The 26,046-nt window shown below is 39.9% G+C and overlaps 1 protein-coding gene across 4 annotated transcripts in view; it reads left to right on the top strand.

The window, feature by feature from the left end:
* Positions 1-26,046, top strand: part of EXD2 (exonuclease 3'-5' domain containing 2) — a 96,455-nt gene that overhangs the window by 57,362 nt on the left and 13,047 nt on the right. For all 4 annotated transcript variants that reach the window (XM_049612597.1, XM_049612596.1, XM_049612594.1 and 1 more), the window contains exons 3-8: positions 6,451-6,707; positions 11,274-11,400; positions 18,016-18,347; positions 19,351-19,457; positions 19,996-20,131; positions 24,497-24,853. In XM_049612597.1, coding sequence (XP_049468554.1) covers positions 6,451-6,707; positions 11,274-11,400; positions 18,016-18,347; positions 19,351-19,457; positions 19,996-20,131; positions 24,497-24,853 — 1,316 coding nt within the window. The remainder of the gene's footprint in view (positions 1-6,450; positions 6,708-11,273; positions 11,401-18,015; positions 18,348-19,350; positions 19,458-19,995; positions 20,132-24,496; positions 24,854-26,046) is intronic.

Below are 26,046 nucleotides of genomic sequence, written 5' to 3'. Positions count from 1 at the left end.
AAAAAAAAAAAAAAAAAAAAAAAAAAAAAAAAAAAAAAAAAGATTGTCATTCTTTTTTCCTTAAATATTTGATTAGGATCTACTGGTAAAGCCATCTGCAGTTATTTTTTTTTAAGGGAAGTGTTTGAATTATGGATATCATTTTTAATAGTTTTGGGGCTCTTCAAATTTTCTATTTCTTCGTGTCTTTAAAAAAAAATTGTTTATTTATTTATTAAGTAAGTAATCTCCACATCCAACACGGGACTTGAACTCACAACCCTGAGATCCAGAGTGGCATGCTTTCCAACTGAGCTAGCCACGTGCCCCGTCTTCATGTCTGTTTTGATAAATTATATTTTTCATCAGAATCTGCTTTCAGATTTTAAAATTATGAGCATAAACATGTTTATAATATCTTCAGGTTTTTTTTCCCCAATAAGAAGGATATGTAGAGTTGGCTCCTTTTTCCTTCTTGACATCATTTATTTATGCTTCTCTCTTTTTTCTTGATTACTCCTTCTGTGAGCTTATCAATTTTATTAGTCTTTTCAAAGAATCAACTTCTCACTTTGTTGATCTTCTTTATTGTATGTTTGTGTTTTATTTCATTGATTTCTGCTCTTTCTCTCATTTTTTTCTTCTACTCGCTTGGGTATAATTTGTTGTTCTCCATTTATTCTTCAAACTACTTTAATCTGACTTCCTACTATACTACTCCACTGAAACTGATCAAGTTGATGGCTTTCTTGTTTTCGAATCCAGTGGACACTTATTTAATAATCCAGTGTTATTCCAGCTGTCAAAAGCACCTGCACAGTTCTTGCATAAGACATTCTTCTTGGCTTTTGTGTCTTCATACTTTTCTGTCTCCTATCAATATCGTTCTTTCCTCTTTTCCTTCTTTTTTTTTTTAAATTTTATTTTATTTATTTTTATTTAATACATCCAAGTTAGTTAGCATATAGTGCAACAGTGATTTCAGGGGTAGATTCCTTGATTCCCCCTTACCCATTTAGCTCATCCCCCCTCCCACAACCCCTCCAGTAACCCTCTGTTCTCCGTATTTAAGAGTCTCTTATGTTTTGTCCCCCTCCCTGTTTTTATATTATTTTTGCTTCCCTTCTCTTATGTTCATCTGTTCTGTGTCTTAAAGTCCTCATATGAGTGAAGTCATATAATATTTATCTTTCTCTGACTAATTTCGCTTAGCATAATACCCTCTAGTTCCATCTACGTAGTTGCAAATGGCAAGATTTCATTCTTTTTGATTGCCGAGTAATACTCCCTTATATATATGTACCACATCTTCTTTATCCATTCATCCATCGATGGACATTTGGGCTCTTTCCATGTTTTGGCTATTGTTGATAGTGCCGCTATAAACATGGGGGTGCATGTGCCCCTTCGAAACAGCACACCTATATCCTTTGGATAAATACCTAGTAGTGCAGTTGCTGGGTCGTAGGGTAATTCTATTTTTAATTTTTTGAGGAACCTCCTTACTGTTTTCCAGAGTGGCTGTACCAGCTTGCATTCCCACCAGCAGTGCAAAAGAGATTCTCTTTCTCCGCATCCTTGCCAACATCTGTTGTTGCCTGAGTTGTTAATGTTAGTCATTCTGACAGGTGTGAGGTGGTATCTCATTGTGGTTTTGATTTGTAGTTCCCTGATGATGAGTGATGTTGAGCATTTTTTCATATGTTGCTGGCCATCTGGATGTCTTTGGAGAAGTGCCTATTCATGTCTTTTGCCCATTTCTTTACTGGATTATTTGTTTTTTGGGTGTTGAGTTTGGTAAGTTCTTTATAGATGTTGGATACTAACCCTTTATCCGATATGTTGTTTGCAGATATCTTCTCCCATTCCATCGGTTGCCTTTTAGTTTTGCTGATTGTTTCCCTCGCTGTGCAGAAGCTTTTTATTTTGATGAGATCCCAATAGTTCATTTTTGCTTTTGTTTCCCTTGCCTCCAGAGACGTGTTGAGTAAGAAGTTGCTGCGGCTGAGGTCAAAGAGGTTTTTGCCTGCTTTCTCCTCGAGGATTTTGATGGCTTCCTGTCTTACGTTTAGGTCTTTGATCCATTTTGAGTTTATTTTTGTGTATGGTGTAAGAAAGTGGTGCAGGTTCATTTTTCTGCAGGTCGCCGTCCAGTTTTCCCAGCACCACTTGCTGAAGAGACTGTCTTTATTCCACTGGATATTCTTTCCTGCTTTGTCAAAGATGAGTTGGCCATCTGCTTGTGGGTCCATTTCTGGGTTCTCTATTCTGTTTCATTGATCTGAGTGTCTGTTTTTGTGCCAAATGTATATTTATTTTTGAGAGAGAGAGTGCAAGCAGGGGAGGGGCAGAGAAAGAGGGAGACACAGAATCCGAAGCAGGCTCCATCCAGGCTCTGAGCTGTCAGCACAGAGCCCAATGTGGGGCTTGAACCCATGAACCATGAGATCATGACCTGAGCTGAAGTCAGACGCTTAACCCACCGAACCAGCCAGGTGCCCCTAAAGAGATTTTTTTAAAATAGACTTTTTAATAGTGTGAATTTTACTAATTTTTAAAATTTGGTACAAGTTTTTAAATATGTGGAAACCAAAATAATGGTAATATTAAACATGTCTGGGGATCAACAGATGTGTCCCTGGACCACAAATTTATGTCCTCTAATCAACATTCTTTTCTTAAGTGATCTCGTCTGCCTTATAGCTTTAAATACCATTGACATGCTGATGACTCTTAAAATTAGAACTCTAGCCTTTTATGTCCACCTGTCTACTTGGCATCTTCCCTTCAAAGGCTAATAGTCATCTCAAACGTACCATGTTCCCAACAGAACTTTTGAGTTTTCTTCCCAAACCAGTATTATCCTTAGTCTTCTCTACCTTTAAGATGAAAGTCAGGGAGACATTCTCCCCACTAAGGGCTGACCAACAGAAATGATAAGATTGAAAATCAGACACAAACAGGCAATTATGGTATGCTCAGTTTCTTCAGTGGCAACATATGTAGAAATTCATAGAAATGGTTGTGGAAATAACATAGCATTCTACCAGATAGAGGTATGGGTTTCCAGATCCCCCTGAATTACTCATGGTAATATATAATTATATGTAAATCACATGTACAAAATGAGGTTTCTGCCACGTTTGAGAAGCCAAAAGATGCCTTTCTCTTGGGAAGGTGGGGATGGACATGTTAAATATCTTTCTGGCCCCTGGCTCCTGCCTGATGTTTTCTAGAGTCTCTAGCTACAGATGTCGTCGCTCGATGGATACAAGTAGTGCAATGGCGCACTAAAGATTGAATGAAGTGAAGGTCGTTTTCCAAAGAGCATTGTTCTACAGGCCCAGGCTTCAAGCCTGCTGGAGGTCTACATCCTTTTCTTTACTATTAACCCTTTTCTGGTAATACTTCCTAGTGCTGTCTCCAGAATAGATGTTGCATCCATGTACTTCTCTGCCTCTCCTCTGCTTCCTCCCTAGCCTAAGCTTCAAGGGTCTCTTCTGTAGACCTTTGTGGTACCCTCCTGAGTTGCCTCCCAGCTTGGACTCTTGTGCACCTACGGTCCCCGCACCCCGTATGGTAACCAAAGTGAACTTGTAAAAATGAAAATCAGATCATGTCAGTCCTCTGCTTAAAACCATTTCATTGCTTTCAGTAAAACCGAGATATCTTAATTACTTACGTTTACTTAGGGACTTACATGCTCTGGCCTCTCTCAGCATCTCTGATTTGTCTCCTCTTCCCACCCTATTTTTTTTTTTATCCTCCTATTGTTACTTTCTAGCCTCATTAAGCCTTTATTATGTCACTTAAACAGGATAAGCTCATTCTTATCTCAAAGCCATGGTCTAAATTTAACTGAAACATAAACTCCACAGACTAAGAATGCTTATTAATCTGTTCAAGCCCAGAAGATGGTCCCAGATCATTCTTTACTCTCTGCTGCCACCATGGGGTCATTTGAAGAATTGTGGGCTTTTCCAGAAAGTTGTACAGCTCTGGACTTTTAAGAATCCTGAAGCCCAAATAGATTATCCACTGGCCCTCAGGAAAGAGACTCTTTAAACCAGTGCTCTCTAAGTGAATCACTGGAATACAGAAAAAGTTTCCATACAAAAATTTTGTCCAAACTTTGATGCTTCATGGCATCATTCATTAAAAGTTTTTACTTTTGTGTATGTTTAATATTATCTGTGACATATTAGTATAGTACTACATGTTTATAATGTATAAATGCATATGTATATATATGTTATGTATGTCACAGACATTTTTATGAGTTGACTAATCTAAAGAACACTGGATTAAATAATGCTAATGAAATTTAAATGTGTCTTTTTTTGTTGTTTTATTAAATATAATGTTGGTAAGCCAAGGATTCCAATGTTTTCCATAAGTAGTCAGTGATGTCAAGGCAAAAAGATACTAGGAAGCAAAAGGGGGGAATGTGAGAAATAAAGACTAGATTAGATGTCTTATTCTTTAAGCCAAATTGACTCTGCTAAAAGCATTATTCTTCCAGTGACACATTCCACATAAATTGGGTACCTATTTGAATCATAAACATTTGAATTCCTAGTGGAAAAACTGTATGTGATCCATTGGATCTTAAGCACAATCCCAAAACAGTATTAAAAAGACAACTTACTATCTAGTTATTTATTTAAAGTATTTTAGACAATGGAACACTACTCAAAAGATGTACAGAGATCCAGCCTTAGGAATTTGCAGTGAGTATTATGTCACATTAACAGTGCTAAATATTAGAAGAAGAGATGTATAGCTTTTTCTTGGAGAGTTGGTATATGGAGGAAGGGAATTCTTCACTGATAAAAAGCCACATCTGGATGAATTGTTATAGAACAGGAACCAGTAGTCAAGTTTCTTGTAGGTCTTTTTTGACCTTGGCTAAGCCCTAAGAAATAGACACCTTAGAAGTCAAACTGGCGTGCTTTGTTTGAGGATATGGAAATAACCCTCATTGATAAAGCACTGCCTGAGGAAGGAGATCCCAAGATTTTGTGAGTTGGGCCATGATTTTACTTAGTGAAGTAGAAGTCAAAGACAAGGGCTCTCTGGATTTTGTTTTTAACAGAAGCTCTGTGATCTTAACTATTTCCTTTCTGTGGTTTTGGTAACCTCAACTCTGAAATATCCTACCTCTGATTACTTGTAACACTTTGAGTCACTCCTTTGGTATTTACCATGCAATTTTTGTGGATTGTACCCTACTAATAAGGCTCTAATCCCTAAGGCAGGTTCCATCTGTTACATAACTTCATATCCACGGTGGCACCTGGTACAATGCCTAGCCCTCTGATACATAGCAGTGAGAGAACTGCATTGCCCAGAGCAGCGTTCCCCGCTATGAATATTTTGGGCGGATGACTGGTTGTCGTGAGAGGCTATCTGGTACCTTGTAGGATATTTGGTAGCATTCTGGCCCCTACGTGTTAGATACCTGTGCACCGGCTCTCCAAGTTGTGACAACCCAAAATTTCTCCAGACATCGTCAGATGCCCCTGGGATGTGGGAGGGGGGGGGTGCAAATGAATCTTGGTTGAGAACTGCCCTTCCAGATTTGGGAATTTGGGTTCTAGTCCTAACTTTGTCATTATCCCTCCTCGTTCAGGCAAACTGCTACACCTGTAGGTCCTAAATTCCCTGTCCCGAAAAATGAGAAGGATTGGAATTTATTGGATGTTTAACCTGGGTTCAGTGGATAGCTTTAGAGGACTTTTCATTAATGTGAATTTTGCGTGTAAATTTTTCTAGGAATGACTTCTTAGCTGTCAGCTCTTTTCTCCAACTTTGAAGTAACTATCTGTTACCTCAAAAAGATTAAAACTAGATCATTTAATATAAAAAGTTATTTCCATCTCTTAAGATATAAGGATCCTAGCTCAGGCTCAGTATACATTTTTTTTTTCTTAGTGAACACCATTTGTGATCATAAAATGCTGAGAAAGCACCTTGGGCTACCAGGATTTGTTATATTGGCAGGTACCGCTTACTTCTGGTACTGTATTTCCTACCTCTTTTCAAAAACTGGATCTTGAGGCAGTAACGATAAGGTAAATGAGCAGAGTTGCTAGCGTGCGTGTTGGAGAGTCTGGGTAACGAAAAGGGTGTTTATCATTTGGCGCTCTACCTCTTAGACTTCTTTCACTTAGACTTTTAAAGCCAGTATGTTTCACGTGACTCAGCCACCACTCCTCTGTGTCACCATTTATGGACTGCTCACATTTCAGGCTCACATTTGGGGCCCTCAGTAACCTTCGTTTAGGCTGCTGCTTCACAAAGTCCATTGTGCTTGCTGGCATCGGCTCATCCTTCGATTTGAACCAAAATTTGGCCAGCCACTTCCCTTGGGACGTTAAGGAATTACTTCTTAGACTTTTTCTTGCCAGTTTCATGTTGTACTTGGTGCGGTGGTAGGGTATGAACTGTGGCCCTGTTTTCCTCTTGCAGGTGAATTCGGAAGGCAAAGCCAGTCCCCTGTCACTCCTTCAAATGGCCTCCTCGAGTGGCTTCTGTGTCTTAGTTCGCTTGCCAAAGTTGATCCGTGGCGGAAAAACACTACCAAAAACATTATTGGATATTTTGGCAGATGGCAGTATTTTAAAAGTTGGAGTAGGATCTTCAGAAGATGCCAGCAAGCTGCTGCAGGACTATGGCCTCATTGTTAAGGGGTGCCTGGACCTCCGGTACCTAGCCATGAGGCAGAGGTATGGTTTGTATGAGTGCTTCGATTCCTGTAGCTGCGGGGCAAATACTTTAGCAAGATTTGTAGATTACTGAAAACGCTAATGAAGCATCTAACATTTTTTAGAAGCCTAGAGGCTTCTGAGATGCATATAAATTTGTGAGGAAGAATTCCAACTTCTGAGAAGACTGCAGTTGTCCACGGTTGGTTTTTTCAGATGAAACATCGATGAGGTGCCCACCATAAGCTACAGGTTGTAAACTGATGGCCCCACCAGCTAAATTAGGACCGCAGGTTTTGTTTTTGTTTTTTTCCCGTATGATATATTTGGGGATTTTTTGTGTAAATCCAGAAGATTTAATGTAAAAGTCTGTATTTTGGACTGCTTTTGAAAGATCAGATGGTTTGACTATGGGAGGTCAAATGGTTCTACATGGTGACAATTGCTGGGGAGCAGTTGGCCTCTTCAGAGGCGCATGTTCTGTTCAATTTGCAGGAGTCCCACCTCTCCCTTTGTAACCCCAACTCATCCTAATAAGCATTTGAGTTTGCAAACCCTGCTTTAGGCCAAAAAATTTGGTAGACCTAATCCTTTACTGGGAGGAGGAGAGATTTCCCTTTTCCTTGGAATTCTTACAGAAATTCTTACAGAATTTCTTACAGTAATTCTTGTAAGAAATACTTACAGAATTTCTTACAGTAATTCTTGTAAGAAATACTTACAGTTCTTACAGAAATTCCATCCTAACTTTTTTTCTCAGGGAGTCGGAATTACCTTCTCATGTATAATTACAGGTCCTCATTTCAGTAATGTGGAGTGAAGCAGCCTCTCTCCTTGCCTCAGATGACACTGACATTAAAGTTTGGAGGATTTGATAAACTAAGAGAAGGACTGATTAAAATCTCTTTTTATCATAATTTTTCAGCATAAAATGAAATTTTAGTTTAGTATTTTGGCTTATGTAAATAAGACTTGTGATTTTTTTCAAGAAATACATTAAAGTATTTACTGTAAAAAAATTGTAAATCTGTAGAAGTATTTGGAGTGTAACAGCAAAAGCCACCATTCACCGGGCCTTCCTCCCTGGGCACTGCCTCCCCAGAGGTGCCCACTGTTACTCTCTGCTGTGAGAGGTGGTGGGTATAGTAGCTAAGAGTTTTTTGTTGTTGTTGTTGTTTTTTAAATAAATTTTTAAAAATAAATTTTTATTAAAATTTTTTTTTTAATGTTTATTTTTGAGAGAGAGAGAGAGAGAAAGAGCACACAAGCAGGGGAAGTGGGGAGGGAGAGAGGGAGGCAGGGAGTCAGGATCTGAAGCAGACTCCATGCTGACAATGCAGAGGCCGACTCAGATCTCAAACCCATGAACCAAGAGATCATGGCTTGAGAGGAAGTCTGACACTTAACTGAACCACCCAGGTGCCCCTAGTAGCGAAGAGTTGACCCTGGAGCGGGCTGTGTGCTAGCCGCTTAGCAGCTGCGTGGCCTCGGGCAAGTTACCGAGCCTTGCTGTTCCTCACTTCCCTCTTTTGCAGCAATGATGACCTATGTTCCCTCCTCCCAGGATTGGTGTGACGGTTACATGAGTGAAACTATGTGAAGAATCTAGAAATAGTGTTTCACACAGAGACAGTGCTGTGGAAATTTCAGCCATTACTGTCCATCGTCATCGCTGCCGTCTTCAGTGCTATCGTCCGATTGGCTTGTCCTTCCAGATCTTTTCTGTGTGATTACAGTCCTCTCTGATACTTAGAAATTAGAGGGGCACCAAATTCTCTGTTTGACTCAGCGCAGAATGGCCACGTCAAGATGCGAACTTGGCCCAAACTGAGTATTACCATGAACTCCTCTGGAGATAAGAATGAAGTATTTATCAGGCCTTGCAGTTTTTAATGGAATTTTATTAAAATTTAAAAATTATTATTTTATTATTAAACATGTTAGTAGTAAAATTAAAAGTTTTTGACATCATAGTTTAAGAAATTTCACATTGTAGTGCAAGGATTCTACTTTGCACCATTAGTTTGCTCCTGATGTTTGCCATAAGTAGTTGTTATTTTCAGTTGACTTTGGGAGGAGCACATTTCTTTTTTTTTTTTTTTTTGGTAATGCTGTCTTTTCTTCTTACTCTTCTTTACATTTTGTATTTTATGTTAACCAAAGATAATTTATTATAAAGATAAATTGTTGTATGTAAAGACTTGGGAATCTTTCGTAGTGAAATTTTGAATTGGCAAGGTAGCATCTTGTTTCTAATTCATCTTCAAGAAATGTGAAACCTTTCCAAACAGGACATTTAAAAAAGACTAATGACCTAAGTGGAATTAAGTAGCTTAAAAATTAAGTACTGTCCATCAGTGAGGGTAATGATCTCAAGAATTGTGGAATATCCATGCTTGAAAAATTACACGGCTATCAAAACGAATGAAATAAGTACATTTGTACTTATTATCGTGGATGGAAGTCTCTGATACATTAATAGAGCAAGTTTCACAGCAAAAACCAAAACAAATACCAAAAAACTGTATCTCCTCCTCCGCCTGACAATCTGTTTATCTACTGGTGCACAGAAACAGTCTGGAGGGGCCACAGCACACTGTGAAGGGTCATTATTCCTAAGGAGAGGAAGTGTGGGGTGTAGGCTTTCACTTTTCACCCATTAGGCTTCTCTATTGTCTGAACTTTTAATAATAAGTATTCATTACTTTTATAATTTCTAGTAAAACAAAAGAGAGGTTCATGTCACCCCCAAATCCTTAATTTTCACTAATTGAATGAAGACATTATGTATTTTCCCTCGGTATGTCTGGACCTGCTTTTGCTTTTTAATCAGTGCTGCTTTTGGGGAGTAATGAAATCTGTCAATTACTGCTTGTTTTTGTAGGGAAAGGCTTTCTTTTCTTCATCATCGTAATGATTTCATTTCCTCCAGTACCTGAGGGAGTCCTGCATGTGTCGTAACCGTAACTGTAACCGTAGCGTGAACCCCCACCGCCAAGCTCCCTGCTCTAAAACTTCTAGTCTCTCACTTGGTAGCCAGGATGTCAGCTCCGCTTGTGTAGACCAGTGTGTTCTTAACTTCACATTTATTTCTTGTTTAGAATCTCCAATCCGTGAACAAATTGATTTTTTGCACCATCCTGCAGCTATTTTAATCAGAAAGTGTTTGAAGGACTGAAAGGTTATTTGGGTTTTTTTGTACTTTCATCTGCTCAGTGAAAATAGCATTATCATTTTTTCAACTTTGAAAAGTAATTACGTGAACACTAGCCAATTCAAATACAGAAAAATAGAAAGAAGGTATATAATCACCATAAATCCCATACCCAGAGAAAATCTCACTAACATATGATTGATATCTTTCTAGTTACCCCTTTGTGCCCTGTCTGTCTCTTACCTAGAATCACACACACACCTGTTATGTGGTATGTATATTAACATGAACCACAACATATTTTCTCCCACAGTCTCTTTTTACTTAATATGTCATTGACATCTTTTTTTTTTTTTAATGTTTATTCATTTTTGAGAGACAGAAAGAGAGACAGAGCATGAGGGGGGGAAGGGCAGGGAGCGAGGGAGACACAGAAACCAAAGTAGGCTCCAGGCTCTGAGCTGTCAGCATAGAGCCCAATGTGGGGCTCGAACTCAAGAAGTGTGAGATCATGACCTGAGCTGAAGTCGGACGCTTAACCTCCTGAGCCACCCAGGGGCCCCATTCTTTTTTTTTTTTTTTAATGATTTAGTTTATTTATTTTTGAGAGAGAGAGGGAGCGTGAGCAGAGGAAAGACAGAAAGAGAGGGAACAGAGGATCCAAAGCAAGCTCCATGCTGACAGCAGTGAGCCTGATGAGGGCTCAACCGAATAAGCCACCCAGGTGTCCCTGTCATGGACATCTTTTCACATCAATATAGATACACATCCTTTTTTTTTTTTTTTAGGTCTATTTATTTTGAGAGAGAGAAAATGAGCAGGGGAGGGGCAGAGAGAGAGAGAGAAGAGAGAGAATCCCAAGCTGTGGGGCTCAGACTCCCGAACAGTGAGATCATGACCTGAGCTGAAATCAAGAGTTGGACGTTTAATCGACTGAGCCACCCAGGCGCCTCCCACTACAATCTTTTTTTAAATAGCTATATGGAATTTAATTCCATAGATATTTAACTAATCTTTGGTTGATGGGCATTTAGGTTTTTTCCAATTATTTACTACTATAAATAGTGCTGCAGTGAAGATCATTTTATGTACATTTATTCTTAGGATAAATTCCTAGAAGTAGAATTCCGGAATCAGAGGGTTTTTATGGTCAAAACTTTGATAGTTATTTATTGCCAAACTATTTTCCATAAAGATTGTAAAAATGGACAGTTCATGAATTTTAGATCAGACTACTCCATCAATAGTAGTTATATATATTTTTTTTAATCTTTGCAATATGATAAACAAATTGTATATAATTTTTATTTTGTTTGATGTCTAGTAAGATTGAGTATCTACCATCTGTTTTTGGCCATTTATATGTCTTTTTTTGACTTGCCTGTTCTTCTTTTGCCCATTTTTGATGCATGACTTTACTTATTTCCTTGTAGAAACAATTTGCTCTGTAATGGGCTTAGCCTGAAATCACTTGCCGAGACAGTTTTGAACTTTCCACTTGACAAGTCCCTCCTGCTTCGCTGCAGCAACTGGGATGCCGAGAATCTTACTGAGGACCAGGTACTTCTTTTGTTTGTTTGTTTGTTTTAAGTTTTTTAGTTTATTTATTTTGAGAGAGAGAGCACAAGTGAGTGAGCAGGGGAGGGGCAGAGAGAGGGAGAGAGAATCCCAAGCAGCTTCATGCTGTCAGCACAGAGCCTGACGTGGGGCTTGATCTCATGAATGGTGACAACATGACCTGAGCCAAGATCAAGAGCTGGACGCTTAAGTGACTGAGCCACCCAGGTCCCCTGACAACCAGGTACTTCTTATCAGAGTAGTTGAAGAATGGAAGAGCCATTGCTTATGACGTATAGTTGTTTTTAAAATTGTAATCTTCAAATGTAAGTATTGGGTGGAAATACTTTAAAATAGACTCATTGAAGGTAACTGTTCTATAGTATATAAATAGTACTTAAGTAGCAGAATAAGAGTGCCTATTCTGTTTTATTTTTTTGAGCATTTACTATATGGCAGGCCTTTTAGAAAATGTAATTTTTAAAATGATGAATACAAATGTAATTAGAAAAACAAAGTGTTATAAGACTTATTATATAAGAATTAGTAGTTCCCCGTCTTCCTCCCCTCAGTGGCAACCGATTTCATGTATTTCTGGTAATTACTATTATATTTTTAAATTATGTACATACATTATTCTTTCTTATTTTTATATTGTCTTTGACTTCTTACTGTGGAAGACATGATTTAGTACTCATGTGTTTCCTCTGTCCCCAGACAAATACTGAGTTCCTTTTCCATCGTCCCAATGTAGGTAAATCATCATTTTTATCAGATTCATATCTACTTATATTGGTATTATTTATAGCTGAGCCACATAGTAAGCTGCAATTAAGTTTTTCCTTACACAACTTTTTGCTTTCCTAGGACTAATAATTGTACTTCTGTTTGCTTTGTTTTCTATATACCTGTTAACTCTTTCAGCCCCAGACTTTTAACGGGACCGTCCATCTTTTCTCCAGTGGTTCAGACACAGGAGGTGACTTATTCCTCTCGCTTTCCCTTGGAGCCATCCCTTCTAGAGCCCTTTGTCACCCTGCTCCTTTCAGGAGCCCTGCTGCCTAGCTCTGACCCTGGAATCTGCATTTACCATCATCCTGGGGATTCCCTTCAGCTTTCTTCTGTAGTAGATCTTCTGTCTTCCGAACTCCATGTCTTTTCCCTTTCTTATCTGGGGTACTTTAAGAAAGGGAGCATGGGAAGTTAATTTATGATGCCTTGTGTGTCTGAAAAGATACTGGCTTCCCTCTATTAACTGATGGTTTGGCAGAGTACAGCATTTAGGGTGAAAATCATTTTCCTTCAAAAATTTGAAGGTACTCTTCCCTGTCTTATAGCTTCCAGTATTGATGCTGAGTACGTCACTTGTTTTTCTTTCTGGAAAATCTTTACTTTATTCTTAGTTATTAAAATTCATGATGATACTAATTAGTGTGGGCTATTTCTCATTATAGCATTAGAATTCAGTGGATCCTTTCAATCTGGAAGTTCGTGTCTTTTAGTTCAGGGAATTATTTTCATAATATTTCTTTGAAAACATCCCTCCCTTCTGTTTCTAGAACTCATATTATTTGGATATTGGATCCTTGAATTGATCAGCCTACTTCCTAAGAAAAATATTTTCTCTCTGATTTTTCTATCTGTATTTTTTGTTTTATCTTCTAGGAAATTTTCTCAAATTTGTCTTCTAACATTTCTATTGAATTTTTAATAATTCCTATCATAATGTTAAGTGACAAGAGATTCTTGGCCTCCTCTGAATATTCACGTTTAAAACAACTTTGTTTTTGTTTAATGGATGTAGTATCTTCTGTTATCTTAGAGTATTAAAGATTTCTGAGGTTTTCTTCTGCTTCCTGTATTGCTTTGTTCTCCTCTGAGTTCCTTATTTGAAATGTTTGATTTGGTCTTTGAACTTCGCATTAAAGATTTTTCTTAAATGTTTAGATCCTTGTCTGTCCATTCATAGTTAAGGACACATTAAAAAGCTGATTGGGCACATCAGCTGATGAATGCATAAATAAAATATGGCATACCCTTACAATGGAGTATTACTCAGTACTAAAAATGATACATACTATGACAGGGATGAGTCTCGAAAACATTATGCTACTGAAAGAAGCTAATTGCAAACACATTTTGCATGACTCCATTTTTGTGAAATATTTCAGAATATACAAATCTATAGAGACAGAAAATAAATTAATAGGTTGCCTAGGGCTGGGAGAAGTGGAGGATGACTGCCAGTGGGTCAAAGGTTTCTTTTTGAGGTGATGAAAGTGTTCCAACGTTGATTATGGTGAATGGTTGTACCATTCTGCAAGTCTGTTAAAAATCCTGAATCTTGGACCATCTGTAAAAGACATTTTCGGAACAATTGGAGACGTTAGAACTGTATATTATTGTATTTTGCCACTGTTAAAGTTCTTGGGTGTGCTAATAGTATGATTATGTAGAAGAATGTTCTTCTTCTTAAGAAGTACACACTAATGTATTTAGAGATGAAGGACTATAATAGCTGCAACTTAGTGTTGCAATGTGTTCAGCCAAAAAGAAAAAAAAAAAGTGTGTGGTGTCCATATCATAAAGAGATAAAGCAAATCTTGACAATTATGAATGTCAGGTGGCATTATTATTTAACTTCTCTGTGAGCTTGAAAATCTTAAAAATAAAAAGTTGGGGAGAAAAAGTTAATTGCTATCAAATTTGAAACCAGATTTGTGATCCTTATTGTGAGAATTCAGAATTTCCAAAGTTTCTTATTCATGCTTTATTTAAACAGTGTTTATTTTTTGTTCTAATTATGAACATAATGCTTAATGAGATTTTAGAAAATACAGAAAATGATATTTAAATTTTAATTTAAAAAATGTTTAATGTTTGTTTATTTTTGACAGAGAAACAGAGCACAAGTGGGGTGGAGGGGCAGAGAGAGAGGGGAACAGAGAATCTGAAGCAGGCTCCAGGCTCCAAGCGGTCAGCACAGAGCCCGATGTGGTGCTTGAGCCCACAAACTGTGAGATCATGACCTGAGCCAAAGTCAGATTCTTAACCGACTGAGCCACCCAGGTGCCCCTTAAATTTGAATTAAAAAAAAATGGATTGAGAACACAGCAAATATGGCCAGCGCTTTTGGGCCAGTGGGCTTTATTTTCAGTACCTACAGATTATAGTCACATGTCAGTAACTGGAACTCTTTTTTCTCAGGCTACTCAGTGTCTCCAGAAATGAACCATCTAGTCTTCTGCCAAAGGGGTGTAAGCCCCTCTGCTTATATTCTGGTAGCTGAGTGGGAAAAGGTGCTGGTAGTTTTACCAGTCATTATGTAAACTTTCCCATAATCCCTTTTTCAGATGACACTTTGCCCCCACCCTTCACCAGACCTGTTGTTACTGGATCCAGATCCTCTGGGAGTTAGCCCATTATATGACTTAAACTTTTACTCTTTGGGGGGTTAGAGAAGGAGTAGTTGCCAGCCCTGTGGTGTAAAGGAGAAGATCTAGGGTTTGTTGTTTTTTTTTTCAAGTTTATTTTTGTTTATTTTGAGAAAGAGATAGAGAGCAAGCAGGGGAGGGGCAGAGAGAGAGAGGGAGACAGAATCCCAAGTGGGTTCCGTGCCATCAGTGCAGAGCCCAGTTCAGGGCTTGAACTCACCAACTGTGAGATCATGACCTGAGATGAAATCAAGAGTTGGACGCCTAACTGACTGAGCCACCCCGGTGCCTCTGGTTCTAAGTGTTCTTTTTGGAGACTTTCACCTTATCCTATTGTTCTCACCCCTGCTTGTACCCTTGCTTTCCCAGATTCCTGGTGCTTCCCATTCCTTATGCTTATGTTCTGTGGCTCAAATTAACTTAATTCTTGGATTTTTGGCTTCCTTTAGGCCTAGGTTTTAGCCTTCTCTTGTTTGCTGAGTCAGTCACTGCTTGTTCACCCTTCCAAAATGTTGTTATAGAAAAGCTTTAGCACAGCTGATACCTTAAGGTTAACATCCTTCCTGAGAGAGAGTTTTGGGAGTCATACTATCTGAATTTGTTTTTTGCAGCTGTTTCTGACTTTCTGTGACCCTGAGTAAGTCACTTCTTTGTGCCTTGGTTCCTTCCTTCCTTCCTTCCTTCCTTCCTTAACAATTTTAAGGTATAACTAACATACAGCAAAATTCAGCCATTTAAAGTACACAAAATGAGGTGCCTGGCTGGCTTAGTCCGTAGAGCATGTTACTCTTGATCTCAGAGATGTGAGTTCAAGCCCCACATTGGGCATGGAGCCGACTTAAAAAAAAAGTATACAAATCAATGGACTTTAGTATTTTTACAGAGTGGTACAACCATCACTACAATCTAATTTTAGAAGATTTTTGGGGTGCCTGAGTGGCTCAGCCGGTTGAGTGTCTGTCTCTTGATTTAGGCTCAGGTCATGATCTCACGGTTTGTGAGATTGAGACCCTTGTCGGGTTCTGTGCTGACAGCCTGGAGCCTGCTTGGGATTCTCTTTCTCTCCCACTCTCTCTGCCCCTCCCCATCTTGCACCCTCTCTCTCCAAATAAACAAAAAACATTAAAAAAAAATACTTAAAAAAAAAAAAGAACATTTTTATCACCCCAAAGAGAAACTCCATATCCATTAGCAAGTCACTTCCCACCCTATGCTCACTCCCACCCTAGCACTAGGCAGCCATTGATCTACCTCTTGTCTCTATAGATTTGTCTGTTTTGGACATTTCATATCAATGGAATCATAATATGTGATCTTTTGTGGGCTTAACTTACCATGTTGTCGTGGGTCATTCACATTGTAACGTTTATTGGTACTTCATTTCTTTTTATTCTAAACAATATTGTATGGATATATAGTACATTTGGTTTATACATTCATCAGTTGGTGCATTGCTTTCATTTTTTGGCTATTATGAAAAATGCCACTATGAATATTTGGGCATAAAATTTTGTGTGGACACATGTATGTTTTTACTTCTCTTGGGTATATACCTAGAAGTGTAATTGCTGGGTCATGAACTTTATGTGTCACTGAGGAACTGCCAGACTGTTTTACAAAGTAACTACATCATTTTATATTCCAATTAGCAATGTATGAAGGTTCTAATTTTCTGCATCCTCACCAACGCTTGTTATTGCCTATCTTTTTGGTTAGAGCCATCCTAGTAGGAATGAAATGGTATTTCGTTGTTGTTTTGATTTACATTTCCCTAGTGACTAATGAGGCTGAGCATCTTTCCATGTGCTTATTGGCTATTTAAAAATATGTTATGGAAATTATATATTGTAGAATATATATTACAGAAATATCTATTTAAATCCTTTGCTCGTATTTTGATCGAGTTGTTTGTCTTTATATTGTTGGCTTTTAAGAGTTCTTTATATATTTTGGAGACTAGTCCCTTATTAGAGACGTAATGTGTAAATATTTGCCTCCATTCTTCAGGTCATCTTTTCGCTTACTTGGTGGAGTTGTTTGAAGCACAAAAGGTTTTAATACTGATGAGGTCTAGGTATCTATTTTTTCTTTTATCACTTATACTTCTGGTGTCATAGCCAAGAAATCATTGCCTAACCCAAGGTCATGAACATTTACCCCTACGTTTTCTTCTAAAAGTCTTAGGTTTTAGCTCTTACATTTAGGCTTATAATTTTTGTTTGGATCCAACTTTATTCTTTTACATGTGGCCATCCAATTGTCTTAACACCATTTGATGAAAGTGCTTGGGTTTTCTTATCATTTGAAAACAGTGTTAAAAAGCACTTTAAGCTCTTCACATTGAAGCACACTCCTTTCCTTTGAGAAACAGCCTGCTGATCCTGCTGATAGATGTGTAGATTGTTGAGTCTAGGTGGAAAATTTTACCCAAATTGTTTTATTCTAAAAGCATAACAAATCCTTCCTAATAGTATTATTTACCAGGCTTGGTTATTAAAGGTAAATTAGAGGAATTTTAAAGTCTTTACACCCTTTGTTGGGAAAAGCTATTGATTATAGATTTGACTACTTTTATTTATGATCAGCCTTCCTGTCACCAGTGGCTTGGGAGAATGACTTACCATTTTTAAATAAATAAATTCCAGAAATGGGCCCTTTTGACTTTTGATTTGAGGCCCATGCTTGAAACCAATTTGTTTCCCACATCTTATTAATAATGGCAGGTTGTTTCTGATTGACAGTCACATAGGCCTCTTAATGAATCTTGCTTTCAGGTGTTCTAGAGGATGACCACCTCCAAAGTGAATTTCGTGTTCTGGTTGTCAAACTTGTGGTAACTGGCCTCACCTAAACTTGACAAAAATCTGTCCATCAGGTTTGGTAGCAGATAGAAAGAAACTTCACTAATTTATATATTGAATAGGATTGTTGAGCCTTTAGAGTAAGGCACTATTTTAGCTATTTTAGTTAAAAACAGAGACAGGAAAGAAACATGAAGATTCATTATACTATTCGATTTACTGTTGTATAGTGTGAAATGTCTCATAATAAAAGGTTGTTGAGAAGTACATCGTACATCTTGAATTAGAATCCTAAAAGTTGTCTGCATCTTTGTGATTGAGTTGGAAATTGCTTTCTTTGCTTTGCCTTCCAGATTCCACTGATCTCTGACTTTTCTCTTCAGGTAATATATGCTGCCAGGGATGCCCAGATTTCAGTGGCTCTCTTTCTCCATCTTCTTGGATACCGTTTCTCTAGGAATTCAACTCTAGATGAGAACGATGACCACATGAGCTGGAGGGAAGTCTTGGAGAAATGCCGGGATGTGGTAGACATCCCGTTCCGAAGCAAAGGAGTGAGCCGATTGGGGGAAGAAGTTAATGGGGAAGCAGCAGAAGCCCAGCAGAAGCCCAAAAATAAGAAGTCTAAGATGGATGGAGTGATGCCAGGCAACCACCAGGGGAGAGACCCCAGGAAGCACAAAAGAAAGCCCCTGGGGGTGGGCTACTCGGCCAGGTAACTGAGCTGTACCCTGTCTGCTGAGACTCAGAGGCCCAGCCTGCAGCAAAAGGCACGATGCCTCATCTTGGGTCTGGGGACAAGGTTGTATGCTAGGACAGCAGAGGTGCTGTAGGGGTTAATTTTATTTTTCCTTTCCTTCAAGGACATTTGGAGCTGTTTTTTGATCTATTTGTGTATTTTCCTCCTTTCCCCCTTCTTTTGCTTTTTAAGTTTTAGACAGTTGGAGTAGAAATAGGGAGAACTTAACCGAGCTTTGTCACTGATCCTCATATGACCTTAGACTTGTAACTTCTCCAGTTATAAATGAGGGTATAATTATTACTCCTTCCTTGCTCGGGATAGCTGCGAAAATGAATAACATGAATTGCCTTCTACATTGCAGAAGAAATGCATCATCTGATTTCCTGTTCATTTGGTATTTGATTATTTAGAATGGCATCCAGCTCTAAGCCAATATTATTCTCTAACCAGTGAGAGTTTCTCTGTACGACTTATGCCTCTATTGCAGAAAGATGACTAATAAGTACTTTGGAGTGGAAGCTTGGTCCCTGTAGCAGAGTGCCTTTAGGAACTGGATGATTAAATTGAAGCAAGTATTGCGTTTGAGCCAGAAATAAACTCCTGTGGCCCTCATTACTTCAGCCTGAAATTCTTTAATTTTGATTTACTTTGTTTAACCCAGTGATTACTCTGTAGAGCAGTTTCTTGGTGCTTGCTCCTGTTCACTTTCACAACAGAGCTGTGTAAATACTACCCAACTTACTTCCTGTCCATAAATATAAAGACTAGCTAAATGAACTCATTTTTAGTTCCTAGCCCCATGCAGATGGAGGAACAGACATGATTTTTTGCCCTACTTGTTTTTTCCCATAAACGTAATGTTTGACCCTAGTATCGAGAGTAGCTGGGGTCACTCAGAAGACAGCATGGGAAGGCAACTGATACCTTGACCCATGGTTAGCTTTCAGTCTTAGATTAATCTCTGCCTTCCCTGCAGAAAATCACCCCTCTATGATAACTGCTTCCTGCATGCTCCTGATGGACAGCCCCTCTGCACTTGTGACCGAAGGAAAGCTCAGTGGTACCTGGACAAAGGCATTGGAGGTTTGAGACTCACCTGTCCTATTTCATCTACATTTAGGTGCATGTGTGTCCTGGCAGGAGTGGGGAGAGGGACACGGGGCAGGGGGAGATAGAAGAAGGCAGAAAGAACTTGAGACAAGTGAGACGTGGCTGTTCAGTTGTGATTTCTGTCTGCTTAGAGACTCAGGCCCAGCCTCCAGCAAAAGGCATGAGGTCTCATCTTGGGTCTGGAGAGAAGGTTGTATGGTAGGATAGTAGAGGTGCTCTAGGGGTAATTTTATTTTTCCTTTCCTTCAAGGACGTTTGGAGCCATCTTTTTATCTATTTGTGTGTCTTTTTCTCCTGTCTCCCTTCTTTCACTTTATAATTTTTAGACAGTTGAAGAACTAACATAAGGAGAAGTTAATCTAGCTTTGTCACTGATCCTAATATGACCTTAGACCTATACGTCTTCAGTTATAATCGTGATCTCTGGTGGATACAGCAGAGAACAATTCAGGTGGAGCTTCCTTCCTGAGGGAGAGGTAGGCAAACACTCACCCTTTTTCTTTTTCCTAAGAGCTGGTGAGCGAAGAGCCTTTTGTGGTCAAGCTACAGTTTGAACCTGCGGGAAGACCCGAATCTCCAGGAGACTATTACTTGATGGTTAAAGAGAACCTGTGTGTAGTATGTGGCAAGAAGGACTCGTACATTCGGTGAGTGTGGGGTCTGGCCACCCAGATTCTCTGCCTCTGATGGAATTTGCCTTTGTAGCCACATATGGAACCCTTGGGGGCCTTGGTTGAATCTGTCCACTTTGGCTGAAAGACTTGTCCATGGTGGTCATCCCAGTTTTCCTGAGAGCTTCTGAACTCTGTGTGGCCTTGCTATAGTGTCCCCCACCTATCCTGAGACCAGTTCTTGGTTTCTGGAACGTAACACTCTTTCTCAGTGACAGTTTGCCATGAAGAGAGTGATTCCCTTTTGCTTATAGAAAGATCAGAGACCATTTCCTTCTGAAGCTGCCTTTCTCTGTGTGTTCTTATAATCCTTCCTTGAGTGGCTCACAAGCTGCACCTTGGTACTATTCGTGGAATACAGGCATACCTCAGATATATTGCAACTCTGGCTCCAGACCATCATAATAAAGCGAACACCACAATAAAGTGAGGCAGGAGCGCCTGGCTGTCTCAGTCAGTGGAGTATGCCACTCTTGATCTCGGGGTTGTGAGCTCAAGCCCCACGCTGGGTGTACAGATTACTTTAAAATAAAATCTTAGGGGTGTCTGAGTGGCTCAGTCAGTTAAGTGTCTGACTAGCTCAGGTCATGATCTCGCAGTCCATGAGTTTGAGCCCCACATTGAGCCTCTGTGCTGACATGACAGCTCAGAGCCTGGAGCCTGCTTCGGATTCTATGTCTCCCTCTCTCTCTGCCTCTCCCCCACTCACGCTCTGTCTCTGTCTCTCTTTAAAAAAAATAAACATTAAAAAAATTTAAAAAAAATCTTAAAGTGAATGAGTCAAATGAATTTTTGATTTCCAGTGCATGTAAAAATTACATTTACACTGCACTATAGTGCAGTAACATTATGTCTAAAACAACAGTGTATATATTTTAATTTAAAAATACTTCACAGGCACTTGGGTGACTCAGTTGGTTAAGTATCTGACTCTTGATTTCAGCTCAGGCCATAATCTCACGGTTTGTGAGTTCGAGCCCCACGTTGGGCTCTGCACTGACAGTATGGAGCCTGCTTGGGATTCTCTCTCTCTCTCTCTCTCTCTCTCTCTCTCTCTCTCTCTGTCCCTCCTCCACTTGCATGCTTTCTCTCTCTGTCTCTCTCTCTCTCTCAAAATAAAGAAATAAACATTAAAAAATATGTTAAAAAATACTTTATTGCTGGGGTGCCTTACTGGCTCAGTAAGTAGAGCATGTGACTCTTGATCTTGGAGTCATGAGTTCGAGCCCCACATTGGGTATAGAGGTTATATACATACATACTTAGAATACTTTATTGCTAAAAAATGCTAACCATCTTCTGAGCTCTCAGTGAGTTGTAATTCTTTGCTGGAGGAGGGTCTTGCCTCGATGTTGATGGCTGCTGACTAATCAGGGTGGTGGCTGCTGAAGGTTAGGATGGCTGTGGCCATTTCTTTTTTTTTTGTTAAATTTAAAAATTTTTTAATGTTTATTATTTTGAGAGAGAGAGAGAGAGACGGAGCTTGAGTGGTGGGGGGAGGGGGCAGAGAGAGAGAGAGGGAGACACAGAATCCGAAGTAGGCTCCAGGCTCTGAGCAGTTAGCAAGAGCCCGACACGGGGCTCAAACCCATGGACCACAAGATCGTGACCTGAGCTGAAGTTGGTTGCTTAACTGACTGAGCCACCCAGGCGCCCTGACAGTTTCTTAAAATAAAATGACAATGAAGTTTGCTGCACTGATGGGTTCTTCTTTCACAAACATTTTCTCTGTAGCATGTGATGGTGTTTGATAGCATTTTACTCACAGTAGAACTTCTTTCCAAATTGGAGTCAGTCCTTTCAAATCCTGCACTGTTTCATCAACTAAGTTGACATAATATTCTAAATCCTTTGCTGTCATTTCAACAATCTTCACAGCATCCTCACCAAGAATAGATTCCATCTCAAGAAACCACTTTCCTTGCTCATCGATAAGAAGCAACTCATCAGTTAAAGTTTTATCCTGAGATCACAGCAATTCAGTCCCATCTTCAGGCTCCACTTCTGATTCTAGTTCTGTTGCTATTTCTACCACATCTGCAGTGACTTCTTTTGCCCATGGGCTGCAGAATAGATGTGCTAGCAGACATGAAAACAATATTAATCTTGTGTATCTCCATCAGAGTTCTTGGGTGGCCAGATATACTGTCAATGAAGAGTAAAATGTTGAAAGGAAATTTCTTTTTTTCTGAGCAGTAGTCTCAACAGTGGGCTTAAAATATTCAGTAAACCATGTTGTAAACAGATAGGCTGTCATCCACACTTTGTTTTTCCATTTAGAGAGCACAGGCAGAGTAGATTTAGCATCATTCTGAAGGGCCCTAGGGTTTTTAGAATGGTCCATGAGCATTGGCTTCGAGTGAAAGTCACCAGCTGCATTAGCCCTTAACAAGAGAGTCAGCCTGTCTTTTGAAGCTTTAAAAAAAATTTTTTTTAACGTTTTTTATTTATTTTTGAGAGAGAGAGAAGAGAGAGAAAGCACGGGAGGGACAGAGAGAGAGAAGGAGACAGAATCCAAAGACAGGCTCCAGGCTCTGATCTAGCTGTCAGCACAGAGCCCAACACGGGGCTTGAACCCACGAACTGTGAGATCGTGACCCGATCCGAAGTTGGATGCTTAACCATCTGAGCCACGCAGGCACCCCTCTTTTGAGGCTTTGTAACCAGGTGCTGACTTCTCTCTAGCTATGAAAGCCCTGGATGGCATCTTCTTCCAATAAAAGGCTGTTTCATCCACATTGAAAATCTGTTGGTTAGTGGAGCCACCTTCATGAATCATCTTAGCTGGATCTTCTGGAGAACTTGCTGCAGCTTCTACATATGCACTTGCTGTCTCGCCTTGCACTTTCATGTTGTGGAGATGGCTTCTTTCCTTAAACTTCCTGAACCGACCTCTGCTGGCTTCAGACTTTTCTTCTGCAGCTTCGTCACCTCTCAGCCTTCCCAAAATTGCAGAGCATTAGGACCTTGCTCTGGATTAGGCTTTGGTTTAAGATAACATTGAGGTTAGTTTGATCTTCTGTCCAGACCACTAACCTCTCTCTATGTCAGCAGTAAGGCTGTTTCACTTGCATCCCATTTATGTGTTCACTGGAGCAGCACTTTTAATTTCCTTCGAGAACTTTTCCTAGGCATTCACAAGTCGGTTAACTGGTTCCAGAGGCATAGCTTTTGGCCTGTGTCGGCTTTCCACATGCCTTCCTCACTCAATGTAATCACTTCTAGCTTTTGATTTAAAGTGGGAGACGTGCAAGTCTTTCTTTCACTTGAACACTAATAGGCCATTGTAGGGTTATTAACTGGCCTGATATCAATATCATTGCATCCCAAGAAACAGGGAGGCCCAGGAAAGGGAGAGAGAGACAGTGCAATGGCCAGCTGGTGGAGCAGTCAGAACACACATAACATTTATTTATTGTTTTCACGGTCTTATATGGGCATGGTTCATGGTGTCCCCAAAACAATTACTGTAGTGACACCTGTGCTCACTTATCACAGATTAGCATAACGAATATAATAATAATGAAACAGTTCGAAATGTTGCAAGAATTACTAAAATATGACACAGAGACAGGAAGTGAAAAAATGCTATTGGAAAAATGGGGCCAGTAGACTTGCTTGATGCAGGGTTGCCACAAACTTTCAATGTGTAAAAAATGTAAAATCTGCAGAACACAATGACATGAGGTGTGCCTGTATTTGGATGACCTGAAGGCACACTTTGGGTTTTCTCCCTGGCTTCTGTGGAATAATTCACTTTCCTACGTTCTCTTCTTACAAAGTAAGACAAATAATTGTTGCTCTTAAGAGTTTTTCCTGAGAGCTTAGTTCTCCTTAGAAAACACTGCTGGGCCTTGATGAACCATGGAAATAGTCTGAGTGAGGGATTTCTCAGATAGAGGAAATTGGTTTTTTTCGGTCACCAGGCTTCCAGAATTTCAGAAGTAGAGGTTGCCTGCTACATGCTTTGAGAGTTATTTTCTAGATATTAAAGGCCATTAGTATTTTTTTTTTTTTCATTTCTCTGATACTCTTCCTTCTGGGAATACAATCATGGCAAAGGTGGTTATTAGCCTCCCTCTGCCATTGGCCCTCTGCTGGCTCTTGAGGGCAGGTGGTATGAACCTACTTCTAGGAGAGAGGAAACTAAGGCACGGGTAGCTAGGCAGGCTGAGAGTGGAATAGGTTGTACTGCCTGTATGTAATCTCTGTTGGATTGTGGTGCCCAAGGCTTCTCAGTCATGTTTAGGCCCAGATGAGACTCCAGTAGCCCGCCTGCTAGCTCCACATGTGTTCCGTGTCATCTGCTAATGAGCGCTGCCTTCTGGGTGGGCTTGGCAGGAAGAACGTGATTCCACACGAGTACCGGAAGCACTTCCCCATTGAGATGAAAGACCACAACTCCCACGATGTGCTGCTGCTCTGTACCTCCTGCCACGCCGTCTCTAACTACTACGACAACCACCTGAAGCAGCAGCTGGCCAGGGAGTTCCAGGCCCCCATTGGCTCTGAGGAGGGTCTGCGGCTGCTAGAAGACCCTGAGCGCCGGCAGGTACGTTCTGGGGCCAGGGCCCTGCTCAACGCGGAGAGCCTGCCTGCTCGTCGGAAGGAGGAGCTGCTGCGAGCCCTCAGAGAGTTTTACGACACAGACACAATCACGGATGAGATGCTTCAAGAGGCTGCCAGCCTGGAGACCAGGTACAGAAAGGGTGGAGGAGTGACCCAGAGCACTGACCCTGACCACTCGATGAGGTTGCTTGCCAGGTGGGGGGTGTGCATAGCCTGTGTCATCCCGTTACGTGTGTAATGGCTTAAAATACCACAGGACTGGGATAGTACAATCTGTTTGAGAATTGCCTTTCCATAGGAGACTTGTCTTCTGTCATTAACCCTTCCTTTTAAGGTCATATATGTCCGGTCATTTTCATGATTAGCAGGTGAGTTCAAGTGCGGTGGAGTTGTGCCTTAGAGATTCTATGCAGAAGGAAATCCTAAAGTCAGCACAGAAGATGAAAATCATACTCAAAAAATACCCTCAAGTCTCTGAAGTTGCCCACGAGTACGGTGTGTGTGGGTTTTTTTTGTCTCTCACCGTATCCAGATCGGTGGGAACTGAGACCAGGGGCTTCATGTTTGCTGTCTCACCTGGACTCAGGGTACTGGCCCATTGAATGGAATATTGGCTCTAACCATTTAAGTTACTTTTCTCCGTTTCCCTTCCTTCTTTGCTCCCTCCTTCCCCACGAATACATGGTTGAACTTACAGGACTTAACTCGGTGTTCCCAAATGAGAAGCTTATGGTCCTAAGAAATGAACGGGTGCGTGGCTGAGGTGAAAAAAATTCTGCATCACCTGCTGTAGTTTTGCTTACCAACTGTCTCCTTTCCAGTCAGGGATTGAAATAATCGAGCTGATAAGTTCACCAAACAGAAGGCGATGATGTTTGCCTATAGAGTTTTGTTACCAAAAAATCTTAAATATAGCAGCAAGTATCAAACAAATATTTCTAGATATCTTAATCTGTTTAACCCAGCTAATAAACTTTCTATAAATTGCCTTAATTAGTTCTTATAACAAAGCTATGAAATAGGATTTAGATTTCTTACTGGTAACTGCTCACCTTGTATCTTGCATTTTTTAAATCTTTCAAAGTTAATAAAACATTACTGAGTTGTATTCTTATAGCTACCTTGTGAGTCTGTAAAGCAGATGTTATTTTCCCAGCTTTATGTTAGCTGCCCTGAGGTAAAGTCAAATAACTTGCCAGGGTCCTATGAGAAATTAAGGGGACGGGTTCCTTTAACCGGTTCCCAGATGCATTTGCTAAAACAGGCGAACTTCCCCTTTCACCACAGACCTTTCTAACAAATCACCTGCTGACTTGGATAGA

Source organism: Panthera uncia (genome assembly GCF_023721935.1).
Source record: "Panthera uncia isolate 11264 chromosome B3 unlocalized genomic scaffold, Puncia_PCG_1.0 HiC_scaffold_1, whole genome shotgun sequence".
NCBI classification, from domain to species: domain Eukaryota; kingdom Metazoa; phylum Chordata; class Mammalia; order Carnivora; family Felidae; genus Panthera; species Panthera uncia.
This window is presented reverse-complemented; position numbering and strand designations above follow the sequence as displayed.